The following is a 15460-nucleotide window of genomic DNA, read 5'->3' on the forward strand; positions in this document are numbered from 1 at the left end:
GCCATGGAAAGCGGGCTGGAAATATATTTGAGCTAAAATAAATAGGACTTGGTAATGATTTGAAATGTATGGCATGACTCTTTGAGTTTCTCTGTTGGCCAAAACCTTTCCAAATTAAGGCATAGGGAGACCCGACCTATTTATTCTCTTAAGAAATGTCGCTGTCAATAACCCTTCAGAATTCATTGATTCAACCACTATTTACAGAGCCCCTGTTTGGGGATATCCTGGTTGCTGGCAATGCAGGAGTGCAGGAGGCAGTCTTTCATGGAGCTTTTGCCTGTCGGTACCAGACACTTTGGCTAAAATGAAAATTAGTGGAAAAACAATGAAAACAGTATTTAAACTATGGGGGTAGTGGTATCAATTTTTTTTTTTTTAGATTTTATTTACTTAAGAGAGAGAGCGGGAGCTCAAGCAGGAGGAGAGGTAGAGGCAGAGGCAGACTCCCTGCTGAGCAGGGAGCCCCATATGGGACTTAATCCCAGGACCTCAGGATCATGACCTGAGCCAAACACAGATGCTTGACCCACTGAGCCAGCCAGGCACCTGTCAATTTCTTTTGGCAAATCAGGATGCGTTTTTTTTTTTTTTAAGTCATTTACAATTTCTAAAGCCCCTTACTACCTCATAGGCAGTAGGATAGATGGGAAGGTGTACATTGAGGAACTAGGGAAGATGGACTTCCGAGGTCAGAAAGCTATGAGAAATTATTACCTCAGCTCAGGTCTTGCAAATCTGAGACGAGGGCTCTCATTCCTTTTTGAGACTGTAATCAAGGAGGGTGAGAAAGAAGCGTCCTGGAGAAGAGTATTCCTTTTCTAAATAACCAGTTTGAAAAATAACAGATTCGAGGCCTCTCACTCTCAACTAGGAAAAAAAGCACATTCCTAAATTAAGTTTAAGAAACAAAAGTGTGCTTCTTTTGCCTTCATCATTAGCTAAAGTAACATAACCAGATTCTTTATTGGCCAAATGAAGGCAGGAGAAATCAGGAAAATTCTGATTTTTGTATTGATCATGGAGATGACCAATTTCAGGTATGCATCTTGGAAGTTCATGTCTGTACCCTGCGGGGGAAGTAGGAACCAAGGGAAATATAAAAGGCAACCCTGGGCGCCTGGGTGGCTCAGTGGGTTAAGCCGCTGCCTTTGGCTCAGGTCATGATCTCAGGGTCCTGGGATCGAGTCCTGCATCGGGCTCTTTGCTCAGCAGGGAGCCTGCTTCCCTCTCTCCCTCTCCGCCTGCCTCTTTGTCTACTTGTGATCTCTCTCTGTCAAATAAATAAATAAAATCTTTAAAAAAAAAAAAAGGCAGTCCTACATTCACCTTATTTGGGTTCCTTTTTCATTTGCAAAGCAGAGCTATATGAATTACTCTGGTGCTTTGCCTACATTATATTATTTTACTTCTTTAAGATTTTATTCATTTATTTGACAGAGAGAGATCACAAGTAGGCAGAGAGGCAGTCAGAGCGAGAGGGGGAAGCAGGCTCCCTGCAGAAAGGGAGCAGAAAGCCCGATGGGAGGCTTAATCCCAGGACCCTGAGACCATGACCTGAGCCGAAGGCAGAGGCTTAACCCACTGAGCCACCCAGGCACCCCTATTATTTTACTTTCTATACTTAGCTAGTCTTTAGTATATATCCAGGAAGGGCTTTAAGGTCATTTTTTGTTTGTTTTTATTAACAATAAGCTTGATTTTCTTTTTTTTTTTTTTTTTGGTAAGGTTATATTAGAAAGTTTGACCCCAGAGTGGTTTTGAGGAGGTGGTCTGACTTCTCTTGGCCTTCATAATGTTTATTAGGTTTAAAAAAGAGGTAACTGCAGAGAAGGCATATTCCTATAACTTCTCATTTCTGAGCACTGTCCGTTTTTATGGAACGGGCACATCACCTAGGATACTCTTGATTACTGGAAAGAGGTTTCCCTTGTATCTGCCATATTTCCAGTTTAACAGTACCCTCTCCAACAACCCACAAAAGCCCCCAATATCTGAACCAAATATTCAACATTATTTATCAAAATAAATTTATTAAATGTATTCAAAGAACACGTCAAAGTTTAGCTGCCTTCAGGACAGTTTTGGCACTCATCATGGACAATGTAGTTCCCTACATGACAGCACTCATTCTACTATACCACGTAACAATTCAAATACAGACCGTTTCAGTTTTAGTGTTACATGAGACAACAGTACTGATGATCTATAGTCATAAGAACTTCAACACCCTTGCACACAGTAAACATTTTAACATTACTTACTCCTAAATAACTAAAACTAAAACCACCACTATGTGGTAACATGGACTGATTTAGGGAAAGATATAGAGCCAGCTAGCTAAGGCCACATAATCCCAGACCTATTGATTTTTAAATGCTTTTGGACCAACAGTATCACATCATAACTTGGGGTCTCACATTCCTATTTCTGCCTTCCCAGTATGAGACACACCACATGTAGACCACTTTCTCCCTGTGTCCTGGACACAGCTATGGAAGCTGTCCCAATACAAGCTTCTCCTAGACAGTTACCACCTTCCTGATGCACTAACTCTGAATCAATAGTTCTGAGTGATGTTTCCTGAACACCCAGGCTAAATTCAAGGTCAGTCTTTCTGGCAGGTCACAGCCTTTCCCCTTAGGAAAAAAATGAAATGTCCTCCACTTTTGGGCTCCCTTTCTCATCTCATGTGGCATGGGGCTCAGTGGTGATCTGAGGCTTTTTACACAAGTCCTGGTAAAATTCTGACTCCAAGAAACGGGGATAAGAGTTGTTCTCCATCAAGCTGTAGACCCTCTTCTGAGCAGTTGTAAAGCAGCCACTTGTTGCTTCTTGTATATTTTGAGCAATCAGAGTTTTGGTTTGAAAATCTATGTTTATCTGAAATTAAAAAAAAAAAGTGGTTTATTCCATATTCAGAACTAGATATTTGAAAACAAGATACCTGTATGATATTTGAACCTGTATTTATTTGATACCTGTATGATATTTGAAAACAAGAAGCAAAACCTATAGTGTGTGATAAGCTTCATTAGCCAGGTCATTTAAGAAATGAAATCAATCTAATTAAAAATCAGAATTCATTTCTAAAAACCATTTCACTCCCCACCCCCCTAGTCCCCTGACTTTTAATTTAATTTGATGTCTTTTGTTTCGTGTTGGTGCTGAAAGTGTTCAAAATATGCGGTCATGAAGAACGTTGTTTCCCCCTTACCTCTTTTGGAGCTTCTTTTTCTATGAAATCAGTATATATTTTCCTTGCTTTGGAGGACAGTTTTTGGGGTGACTTGGTTTTTTTGAAGTCTTCACAGGCCAGCCAGAATTCAATATTTTCTTCACAAAACTCAGATTTTAAAAAAGCCCTGAATGCAGCAAGACCATCTGGGGAAAGAGGAGGAAAAAGCAAGCATACAGAATGTGAACTGGGTGACCAATTAATCCCTTCAATTTTTTTCCAGAACTACCATTTCCCCACTCCTATATTTTATTATTTCTAGATGATAGCAATTTTCTTGATTTCACTCAAACTTGTAATCCTCTCAATTTAGCTCTTTAAAGGCTAAGATGCTAATAGGCAAAATGCTTAAGTTGGTGCACTGCTACAAAAATATAAAGAGTTAACTTTGCTATTAATGCAAATATTTATATGGGAACCTAAATTCTCTGGGAACTAAACCTCCTGGAAACATTGTATGCAATGGAAAAGCTGATTCAACCCTAAGGAAGAGGAACTGCCACTATAATCTTGGCTAGTTTTTCTTCCCTGTCTACAGTGAATAAACCATGCATTTCCATGGTTAAATACTAGGAAATAAAGGAGAAAAATAGGCATTATATTTTTAGCGATTATAAAGCTGAACTCCCCTTGGGCAATCTGCTCTTCTGCTGTGTGAACAGCTTTTTCTAGACGTGTGATACTTGAAATAGATCAAATTCAACAGGTTAACTTACATTTACTGGCTAGCAGCTCATCAAATGCTTCTGACCACAGTTGTGCTTCCTCAGGGGAAGGCCTGCAACAGAAAGTCTGCACGTTAGCTTGTGCACATCACAGTTCCTCTTTCAAGCACAGCAGCAAGCGATTCACATTTCTAAGTACAAGATTTTCAACTTACTTGATGAACGTTTGCTGTTTGCTTTTCTTGCCATTTTTGGGCTTCCCAGGAGAGGATGAATTTTGCAAGAAGTAGCTCAAACGGGTCTTCCAATCTTTTAATCTAAAAAAAAAAGAGAGAGAGAGATACTCACTAAGTGGGAACATTTTATATTGCTACTGCAGTTGGAGGCGTTTTTACCAAATAAAGTCACCCAGTAGCTACAAACCAAATAAGACAAAACAAGAACTCTTCAAGTCAGTCTCACGCATTTTACATTTAAACCTAGCACCTACGTGCCGAACACAATTAGTTTCATCCATTCATCTGAACAGAAGTACTACTTTTATAACCAAGGGTAAGACTACTTAAAATGACTAGGGTAGTTAAATGAATTTAGTTGACATACTTCAAAAGGCAGATGCTATTTCTGGCCCACAAAAGGCAGCAGTTTTTCTGCAGCCTTAATTGTAATTCTGAGACATTTCACACTTGAAACCTCCAGTGGAACTGCCTGGAGCCAGTCAGCATTCATCTCCCGTAGAGCAGGAGGCTCTGGACCACACTAGAAGCCATGAGGGAGGGAGGTAGGTGTGTGTGTGTGTGTGTGTGTGTGTGTGTGTGTGTGTGTGTGTGTGTGTGACTGACCCCCACCCCCACCCCCAACTACAACACTCATTTTAAGCAGATGATGCACAACAAGGATTCGTTTCAGTCTTTGGTGGGTCAGATATGCAGTTCCATTTTTTTAAAACGAATATAATCAGAACCAACCAAAATACTACTTCCAGAAGCTGTGTAAGCTGATCAAAACTTATAATGCAAGGTACCATTTCTGGGGATGCTCTTTGGCCGCAGGATTCTCGGATGTTATCGTAAATGCAGGGGACAAAAAGCCAACCCGCAATTTCTCAGGCGCATCTACCACCGCCTCCAGTCCCAAAATTTTCTCAATTCCTAAACTACCGAGACTCCTTTGCTCACGTAACGAAATCAGTACATACCACACGGATTTAACCTTACTTAGCGAAATGACCTTTTCCACATTTTTTTCCCCCCTGCAGAAGCGCAGGTTACACAGTTTCCTAATGTCAATCAAAACCGAGCCGGAATGTATCGCCTTTGCAGCAACCAGGAGAGCCAGGTCCGCAGCGAGTGGCGGGAGAGAAGCCATACTCACAGGGTCCGCTTCATTTTTTCCCGCTTCTCCTCGCTCTTGGGGCTGTTGCCGGAGCTCTTGTCCATGGATCCGCAGTCGTGCTGGACAGCCAGGAACATGGCACTTTGCATTATCTTCCTCCTGCTAGCGCCGCAGATGTTTGCGAGACAATGTGCGCGGCCACATTTATTAGAGGGGGTGGGGCGGGGCCTCAGGCCTCCGGGCCCGCCCCCAGAGGGCGCCGATTGGTCGGTTGTAGACGGGCACGGGGCGGAGGCAGCCCCCAGCCTGCGGCAGTCACGGGCGCTGCGGAAGGGTCTCGAAGGGAGGCCCGCTGACGTCTGCGGCTTGTGCTTCGTGCGCACTCGTGCCAGACCCGGCGGCTTGTGGGGTTTGGTGTGGGATCAGACAGAGAAGGCCAGCAGCGAGCCGCGGCCAGCGACCTTTCGCAAGGAGTGGCGGCCCCCGGCGAAGGGAGGGAGCCAAAGCTGGCCGCGGGCCGGAGGCGGGAGGGAAGAGAGGGGGGAGAGGGGTCCCCCACGCTCGCTCTCCGCTCCCTTCCCCCACGCTTACGTGCCCCTAACCGCGGAGTGGAGTGCTGCTTCCCCGCCGGGCCAAACTTGCTTGAACCAGAGAAGAGTTGCCTTGTGTGGAAATAAGTGTCCCTCCTTCCCACCCATTTTGAGAGCTCGCTCTCTTCCCACCCCTCATTTCTCGCTTTGCAAACTAAGGCGGTTGGGAGGCCCTCACCTATTCCGCTCTGCGACTCCATTTAGTTTGCGGGGAAGGAAAAGATGAAAAGCAGGAATCCTGACAATTCAGGGGCAGGTGGTGTGACCTACACTGCAGCTTGCCGGGGCCTCTTGAACACGTTTGGGAATGAATGATAAATAGGGAAGGAACAGGAGAAAGTGACTTCATCAGATCATAGTGTTTTTAACTGTGTGTGCCTTTTTGATCACCAAAGGATGCGTGATTGGGTCTGACCTTGGGGTTGCAAACTGTTTCTCCGGAGTCCTTGGCTGCTTTTCCTTCCAGAACAGAGATCACAGATCGCCCTGTACTGAGACAGAGGGAAACACCAAGACCTCGCAACTGTAATACGCCAGAGCCATTCTTGTTTAAGAATGCAAGGATGCAGGATTTCCTCCTGAGTCATTCCTGGTTGCCTTAGAATTTACCAGAACACTTAACTTGAAAAGAGGGGAGAGGTGGGAAGGGTAGAGAGGAGGAGGAGAAGTTAGTGGTTTACTTGAATAAGTTTAATTTGTTATTTCTTCAAAAGTCATCTCTACTGTAGCCAGCTTTAAATACTTTGATTGGAAGGACAGAGAACCTCCACAATAGATAACCTCAACACAATTACTTGATTTCAGGTAACAGAACTGTACAGTGGAATATTCAAATGGTTTCCCCATTGAGCATTTAAGTAGAAAGTAAGATTAACAGCAAGGTAGTGATTAGGCTGCAAAATTCTCCCTGATTTGCATTAGAACTGCTTAAAGAAAATCAGAACTAGTTTAGCGTCTTAAAGTGAGCTGCCAGTAATTGGGAGCTTCAAGTTTGACTTGTAGGGTAAAATGGGCAATTATTACTAAAGAGAATAGCCATACTTTATTATGGAAAGGAAAGCCATTTAGATCTCAGTAGTAAGTACTTCAAAACATGTTTGTGAAATGTAAGAATGCGATTTTTCTCATGCATATACTCTTTTATCTGTACAAGAATAACGCATATTTCCTGATTATTCAATAATTATTTATTAAATATGTGTGATAAATAGGCACTTGCTTTTTTTTTTTTTTTTTTTTTTGCCAGTGTAAACCTTAATACATTATTCACTTAGAACCTCGGATGGTAGAATTCACTCATAGTGGAAGGTCCAGGAGTTCTGACAAAGAGACAGCAAGGAGAGAGAGCTGGACCTCTGTCTGGAGACCTAATTAGAGTCTCAGCTTAACCAGTAAGTGCTAAGTAACTGTTGAGACTGTCTCATCACACCTTCTGGAGCCCCAGTTTCTCATTTGTACTAAGAGTAATGTACCTTTATTGCCAATCTCATGAGATGTTATGTGACTCATGTGAGGGGCACACAGAAATTTGGCATTATTAATTTGTATATGTGTGAAAAAGGAATGATAGCTATCCAAGGTAGAAAAACCATTAAAGAATTAACTCAGAGTTAATTAGGTTATAAAAGTGTAAATGCTATTAAAATATCAAAATAATGTCCCAGAGATTTGTAAAGTTTGAAGCTCATAATAGATTTTTAATATGTACTCTCTGGATAATAAACAAATAAGGAAAACAAATAATTTGCCATTTAAACCTTTTCAGGGATCACCGAGCCAAGGAAGTTAAATCGAAAATATATGTATCCGTGTAAGCAACTGGTTTAAATACAGACTATTCTAGATGTTTCTGTTTATTTTTTTCATAAACGGTTTTGGATTGACAGCTAATGTCAAGTGGCAACAAATTATTTTTTTTTCCTGAAAAGTATGAAGTCAATTGATAAATCTGAATGTGTAACAATTTATTATTTCTTTAGGAGTTATTTTAAGATTTTAAGGCAAGACCTATTTCAGGCTTCTGAGAAAACTTTCAGTCAAACAGTTGCCATGTTAATCTCTTTTATAAAGGCAGCAGACATAGATTTAAAGCAAAAGCTACAGTGTTTAATGACTTCCCTTTGTCTTTCTGTTGCAAGTGGCTTTTGGGTAAATGGGATTGCTCAATATTAAGATGACACATATTTTCCATTCTGTGGTGGAGGGAGAGACAATGCAATAGTTGTAAATATTGCACAGCAAAACCACAGTTTGGTTTGCTTGAGAATGTACATTTTCAATGTTGAATCTACCATGCCCTCTACTGGAGAGGTTCTCTGAACACATTCGTGGTAGAGGTTCTCCGTGTGGTTCTTCAACTTTTTGTATTAAAAAAAAAATAAATTACAGAAGAAAGCAAACAAAAAATACAAGTTTTTAGCAATAGCAAAAGTAGAATATGGAAGGCAAAAGTCTCCCCTGCCACAATTCTTCCCTCAGATGCTCTTACCGCTGTATGCTATTATTAGTAAGAGTTATGAATTATTATTCGCTAAACATGTTTATACAGAATAAGTTTCATACTTAGACTTTAGAAATTTAGGAAACTAGAGAAATGCTTAAAAAAACACAAAAGGATCATTCTGTGTATTACTCCATGCTTTTTTTTTTCAGTCAATAGATATCTTAGTTCTTAAATTTACAAAAGCTGTAAACCTGTTGCTTACCTCCCAAAAATCTTAAGTTGGTGGTGAGTTTAAAAGAAAGGGGGGAACCCTAAGAAGTTAAACGCTATGTGGCAAAGGGTGTGATGAATAATTGGAAAAAAACGAAAATATTCATACTGTCATTGTTGATAATATTTGGAGATGTATGACACCTGTCCCTCCTTCTCTCCCTCCCTTCCTCCTTCCCTACCTCCCTCCCTTCCCTCCTTTTTTCCTTTTCTTTCTTTCTTTTGGGGGAGGGGAGTCTCATTTAACTTTAGTTGGTGAAATAATTTTTTTAACAGAATGAGCACATGACCCCACAAGATTCCATACTTTTCTTCACCTCTAATATGATCTGAGTTTTTAAAATCATGATTAATGTCTTTCTTAGAATGTAATTTGTATACCCAGAAGCTGATAAGAGAGAAAGTTAGTGTTTTTGTCAGGAATGAATCAGAGTTCCAAACTAGTAGTTGACATGGATTATAGAATTTTAGTCATTTTACCAATCTTTGTGTTGCTAATTCCAGTTAGAGTATTTCCATGGTTCTGTCTTAAATTCATCCGTGGTATAAAGTATGTCCTACTTCAAATGCAGGCAGGGCCTAATAAATTTGATAACCCCCTTCCTCACTAAAGCAACTAGATTCTCTTTGAAAACCAGCATCAGGAGCATCACGATGTTATTTTCTTCCCTCACTCCATATAAAAAATTCTAACATTTATTGAAATGCCTCTAATAGGTTTCTGTAGTTATTAGGCCTGTAGTTTAAAGGAGCAATTGTATGAAGTCTACATTAGGGAATTATTTCTAGTGTATGCCCATTGCTGCTGCTGTCTTCTGGGACTGTGGACTACACAGAATCTCAAGGGGGAGCAGTGATTATAAATCCCTTGTTATAAAATAAGTTACACAGGTAGCATACTGTCTATAAATTACAGAGGTAGAGCTGAGAATTTATTTCCTGGCATTTCTTCTGCCTGGGATTGTAATTTCTGTGCATAGAATTTTGTCAAATCATTAGAGTGTCAAGTGTCCTTCCAATTTTTCTTTCTTTTTTTTTTTTTTAATTTTGGGATATTGGGTTCATAATATACATGAGTTCAAAGGGGACATGATACCAATCACAGAGTCAGAGAGAGAGAGAGAGAGGAGAAGGGCTAATAAATAATCTAATTCATCTAATAAATGATCTTTTTGCATTGGTATTTCCAGTTTATGGATTGTCCCTATGTAGGAAATATTTACCCATTTTAGACTTTGGTTTTCAGCAATTTTTGAACCATGGACTACTTCATCATGAACTAAGATCTTGTGGATTTTCTCTACCAAACACATTTTTGGAACAAAAATCTCAAATCTTAATAAAATTCATTGGAAGGATAATGCTTTCAAGGAGATACCAGTTTGAACTTGACACAATGGTCATAAATATTGAAGTCTTAAATGGTGAACCAATGACCCAGACCTCATAACAGTCTCAACGTCAAAAGACAAAATAATTTTGCTTTTCTTTTCATAAATTATCCTTAGGAGAACAGGATGGTTGGAGGGTTTGTCCATACCTGGGATATTTGCATTGAGCTGCCTGTTCTGGCACTGTCTTAGTTATGACCTCAGGCAAATTGCTTATCTTTCTTGTGCCTAGGCTTCCTATCTTTAGGTGGAAGTGATTCTAGCAACCTTCCTTTGCAAGGAAGTTCAGACATTGTGGGGAATGCCCTGAGTGATGTGGTGCTGTGGCCTTCAGCATCACTTTGTAGCAGGACTAGTTTTTCCTAGGTGACTCTTTCCCATCTTGTTGCTGCTTTATTAGCACCCACTATTTGGTGCTGCTCCTATGGTAGCATGCCCCTGTTAAGGTGGAAAGGGTTGAATAAAAAGAAAGCCCTGAGCATCTACCAGTTCAAGGAATACGAGGACAAGTCCCATCTTGCTTCTAGGGAGGATCAACTGAGCTAAGAATGGGGGTGGCCTAATGGGGAATCCTGCCTCTGTGGTCTTCATCCTGGGAGAACTGCATCCTGGATCTGGTACTATCATTGCCTGATACTCCTCCTTTCTTGGGGATCATCCATTAGGTTCCCTGATGGTCCCCTTGGGCTCTTCCAAATGCTCCCCTGGGAACAATAGGGGTATAAGGTTACTTTTTGAAATGTTTAAAGTTCCTGCTCAAAAATGTTTTAGCTCTTCACAGGCTAAGTGTTTCATCTATTTTGGAAGAATTCTCCACTATCTTTATTGGGTGAATTCTATCTCGGATATTTGACAAAAATTCATTTCTTTTTCTCAGTACAGTTTAGGAGGGAGGAAAGGTGCCTCTGATGCTTTGTCTGTTCCTTTCTAACTGCATTTGCCCCTCTCTGGTTGTAGTGAAGCTATCTCATTCAAAGACTTATAGTCTCCCAGGTATCAATTATTTTATCACCTTCAGTTAATTCAGTATACATTTGATTTCATGTTCTCAAGAGTTTCTAAGTAAGTCTTAAAATAAACCCAGCTAAGACCAGCAAAATCAACTGGTCTGGCCCAGCCTTGATCAGCTGTATCTATCTCAGGATCACCAGTTTCTTCAAAACTCCTTAAGATTCATCTCCTTGGATATTTCCATTTTCTGATGGGTTTGTTATATCCAGTTTCAAGGTTCCACCATCCACATTGTCTTCTTTATGAACAATAGGATCTCTACTCTTTAGCAATGATCTGGCTTTCTTAATCATTTAAAAATTGTCCTGTTTGTAGTAGAGTGTTGTTTTTAGAATCCCACCCCTGCCCCCGGACTAATAAGTTTGCTTACTCTTTCTATCTATCCTTTAGCTTCTTGTGAAAGCCGTTTTGTCCCAAACTTGAAGATGGGGATTTTCATCTAAAGCATGTTTTTGGGTGCTGTCTGAAATTATTCTTCACTTTTCTGCTGTACTTTGAAGGGTACAGTTACTTGAAATTGGATATCTTTTGATGCATCTTTTAAGCACTGAGTATTTCTCATAATGTCAACTTGTTCTAAATGTTTGGATTTTTCATTGTTAAGTGCTTTATTAGAGTCTGTATTCTAAACCCAAGCAAAGGGTTGGAGATTTCCAGCTCTTTTTTAATGACCTCCAGTTTTTCTGTTTCTGATAGTTTGTTCTTGACTCCAGTTTCCATTAAAGAGGATTGGAGGTCTTAAAATTCTTCTTGAATTAGGTTAAACTTGTAAAAATTTTGATATCTTTCCTCTAGAAGATACTTTAGTGGTTAGTTCTCTGTCTTTACTTCCATAGGGTAGGCTTTTAATTGTTAAAAATCTGACTATGACTGCAAATAACACCATCTTTCATAGTAATTGGTAGGGATCTGTGTTCAGTTTAAGGTTCTCTGCTAGGGCTGCCACAGTGTCTCTAGAACCAGTGCAACACAGCATCACAACCATGAGCAGACTCTTCAAGATCTAGGGGATTCTGAGCCACTTCAGGTTGGCAAAACTCTGATGGCCACATAAGCCGGAGAGAACATCAGTGACCCTTCTGCCTTGAACCACTCGGTGTCTGATAACTGGGCAGACCTCAGTGGAGGTGAAGGAGCAGGGACAAATACAGTAAATTACTGGCTAATGTTTCTTCTTCTCTTGACTAAACTTTTCATTCTGGGGCCGCTAGAAGCCTTGTTTACTCATACAGGCCACAGGAAGCTTCCTACTCTAAAGCCCCTCCACGTCTGGCTGGCTTTGAATGTTTATGGGAAGGGGTGGGGAGAGATTATGGGGGCCACTACAAAGGTGTCAACTTACTTTGCCAATATTACCTTTAAAAAATTAGGAAGAAAGAGTGGAATTTAAGTTTTCGTATTTTAAGAATGTACAATCCAACTATAAGTGAATAAAATCTTTTTTTTTTTTTTTTCAAACTGTTCTTGCACGTGGAAAAACATCTGATGATACAGAGACCCTCCAGGGTGCTTCTGTTCAGGATAATCATCTGTGGAGGTATTAGAAACTGGATGCAGCTCCTCATAGGGTCACATGCACAGGGCATGGGGTATCCAGATCTTGTCCGGTTCAGTTAACAGCTCAATCTTATTTACAGTAAGACTGCAGATTGGGTGGGTGTCCAGTGATTTTGTCTGGGCTGGATATCTCCACTGACTTGGCTAAGTTTAGTCATGCATCTTGGAGTAGCCTAGAGATTAGCAAATCTGGGTTGGGCTAGGCTGCATGGCTCTGTGGATCTTGGCCAGGTTCCCTCATGTGTCCTGAGGTCAGCTGGGGGTCAGCCGACATAGGCTGGTAGAGCTCAGTGTTTGGTTGTGCACCTCATATCTCTCATTCTTACCTTATAAACTTGTGGTAAACCCCAGTCTTCCCCCACAATGGTAACGGCAGAGCATAAGACAGCCATTAAAAGGCAGTTATCCAATTTGCACTTTTAAAAATTCACTGTGGGGACGCCTGGGTGGCTCAGTTGGTTAAGCAGCTGCCTTCAGCTCAGGTCATGATCCCAGCATCCTGGGATCGAGTCCCACATCGGGCTCCTTGCTCGGCGGGGAGCCTGCTTCTCCCTCTGCCTCTGCTGCCACTCGGCCTGCGTGTGCGCTCGCTCTCTCTCTTTCTCTCTCTCTGGCAAATAAATACATAAAATCTAAAAAAAATAAAATAAAAAAAATAAAAATTCACTGTGACTATGAAATGTCAGCATCTCATTTCGTGGTCTTTTCTCTTCATGAAGTCATGATCCTGAGGGACACTCTAGATTTTCTGGAATTGGGATGTAGAGTGGACATCAATATAGTTTACCCATTTCTTCTGTTTCTATGGCTTGGTTCACCAGCCACTGCCTTGGTAAACGTGAGTTGACAGAGATGAACTCCTACCACAGTGAACATCCATTCCTAGATGGCTAGAAGAGTATTCCCAACTTCATGTGCTCTACTGACACTTCACTGCACTTGCTGTCCAATGGAATAACAATAGCTTGAACATCCAAGATGCTGATTCAGCAGATCCAAATGCTGTGTTACAGCAATATTCCAGGAAAGTCTGTTCATATTTATAGGCTTTCATTTCCTTCTCTGAAGAGCAGGAAATGTGTGACTACAATTCATATCCTGAACCTGGTGGGGCTCAAGCTGGTATAAAAACTTTAATCTTTCACAGGATGGAGATAATTTTTTTCTGAGAGAACTTTTTTTTTGGTAGCCAGTCACAGTTTCCTTAAAAGAATAAATCGACATCAATGTCAGGGTGCAAGGAATGATGCAGTGAGTCATTCCTCCTGTTACCTTGCCAAAAGGCGATGAGCCTTTGATTCTTGTCCTGAAATACCCAGCAGAAACTAAGAGCTCCAGAATTTCAGTCAAGTTGACATTTTGGTTTTTTATCTTCTCTTTTCCACCTTCTGGAGACCCTGGCTAGCCTGTTTGTTGGGGGAACACCATGATTCACTGGGGTTGTAGACGACTGTAATGAAATTTAAGGAGCAACTGGAGGAAGTTGTCTCTGTTTTGGCAAATTGTTACCAGGGTGGAGTATGCCCTTTGCCTTTACACGTGAAGTACTCAAGGTTTCTTTCTGTTGTATAACGTATAAACAGACCTGCTTAACAGACTGCTTTTTGATTTGACAGAAAAGTGCTTAAGAACTTCAGGAAAGGAGAAAGTATGTTTGTGAGCATGTGTGTGTTGGGGGAGGGGCAGGGGATGGGTGATGAAAGCTACGAAAAGTGAGAAAGCTCCACAAGGATGTGAGTTTAAGGTGGTCAGGAGAACATTACCTGTAGGTCTCCCAGATCTAAGCCAGGAATCTTTTTGGGGATATCAGATTTACTTTCTGTGTGGGAAGAAGTTGTTTTTCTTGCTCCTTTGAAGCATCTGCTCATTTGTCCCTTAAATCTTGAAGTTCCTCAATTAGTTTCTCTTTGCTCTGCACATTCACTGGGGGTACCCATTCCCATACATTCAAATGTGGCCTCTATGCTGATTAATCCCCATACTGTTCTCTCTCCTCATCTCAGAGCCTTATAGTTAATTGTTCATTAGCTTGATTCACTTAGATGACTCAAATAAATTTGTTCAAGAGTGTTTCCCATCTTTGCACCTAAACCTATTTCCTTGCCTTTGTTTTTTCTTTTTCATTTTTATTTTTTGCCTTGAAGTTTTTTATGTTTTCCCTTAAGATTTTATTTATTTATTTGACAGACAGAGATCACAAGTAGGCAGAGAGGCAGGCAGAGAGAGAGAGGAGGAAGCAGGCTTCCTACTGAGCAGAGAGCCCCACTCAGGTTTGATCCCAGGACTCTGGGATCATGACCTGAGCCCAAGGCAGAGGCTTTAACCCACTGAGCCACCCAGGTGCCCCTGCCTTGAAGTTTTTAAAATTTTACTTCTATTATTATTTTTTATTATGTTTAGTTAGCCACTGTATAGTACATAATTAGTTCTTGATGTAGTGTTCAACAATTCATTAGTTAAGTATAGCACCCAGCGTTCACCTTTGCCTCTGTTTTCTATCTCAGGGAATGGCACCATCATCCCCTCAGCTGTTTAACACTGAACACAGGAGTAGAGGGTAGGGAGTGGTCATCACTGAGTCCCACCCTCTCTCAATCTTGGATTGAGTCTATCTGGCCCATTAATTTTACAACTTAAATGTCTCTGGAACTATAAAATTCTTTTCACTCCCACTTCTGCTTTCCTTAATATCTATCTCTATTAGGGATCTAAGCAAGCCTTCTAAATGATTCTCATTCTGTAAATAGATCCTTTTCAAAAACTTATCTGCTTTTCAGTCAGCATGATTTTACTAAAACACTTGTCTGACTGTTATTAAAACCACTAATGGCTTTCTGTTACCCTTAAGATAAGTTCCAGATAACTTAAATTGACTTATAAGATACTTTTTCTTGATCCCCGAATGCCCTTCCAGCCTTTTGTTACCATTGTCTTTCTTTGCGCATCCTTCTATCTGCCAT

General features: G+C 40.8%; 1 protein-coding gene across 2 annotated transcripts; it reads right to left on the reverse strand.

Annotated features, from left to right (window-relative positions):
• Nucleotides 1-2013: 2013 nt before the first annotated feature.
• RGS2 (regulator of G protein signaling 2) lies at nucleotides 2014-5442 on the reverse strand. 2 transcript variants are annotated; one of them, XM_047705514.1, is made up of 5 exons: nucleotides 5278-5442; nucleotides 4119-4220; nucleotides 3955-4016; nucleotides 3218-3384; nucleotides 2014-2883 (listed from the first exon to the last, which is right to left on the reverse strand). In XM_047705514.1, exons 1-5 carry the CDS (start codon nucleotides 5385-5387, stop codon nucleotides 2689-2691), a joined length of 636 nt encoding a protein of 211 aa, XP_047561470.1. In that variant the 5' UTR covers nucleotides 5388-5442; the 3' UTR covers nucleotides 2014-2688. The 2 variants fall into 2 exon arrangements, with proteins under 2 accessions (XP_047561470.1, XP_047561471.1); XM_047705515.1 differs by having other exon boundaries at nucleotides 5134-5406.
• Nucleotides 5443-15460: the final 10018 nt, after the last annotated feature.

The sequence above is a fragment of the Lutra lutra genome, chromosome 15, assembly GCF_902655055.1.
Source record: "Lutra lutra chromosome 15, mLutLut1.2, whole genome shotgun sequence".
NCBI lineage: Eukaryota > Metazoa > Chordata > Mammalia > Carnivora > Mustelidae > Lutra > Lutra lutra.

Excerpts from the sequence above, each read along its gene's own strand:
- RGS2 (XM_047705514.1), bottom strand. The coding sequence starts at position 5,387 with ATGCAAAGTGCCATGTTCCTGGCTGTCCAGCACGACTGCGGATCCATG. Across the intron at positions 4,017-4,118 it reads AAACAGCAAACGTTCATCAA|GCCTTCCCCTGAGGAAGCAC; the intron begins GTAAGTTGAAAA and ends TTTCTGTTGCAG. Across the intron at positions 2,884-3,217 it reads AAAAAGAAGCTCCAAAAGAG|ATAAACATAGATTTTCAAAC; the intron begins GTAAGGGGGAAA and ends TTTTAATTTCAG.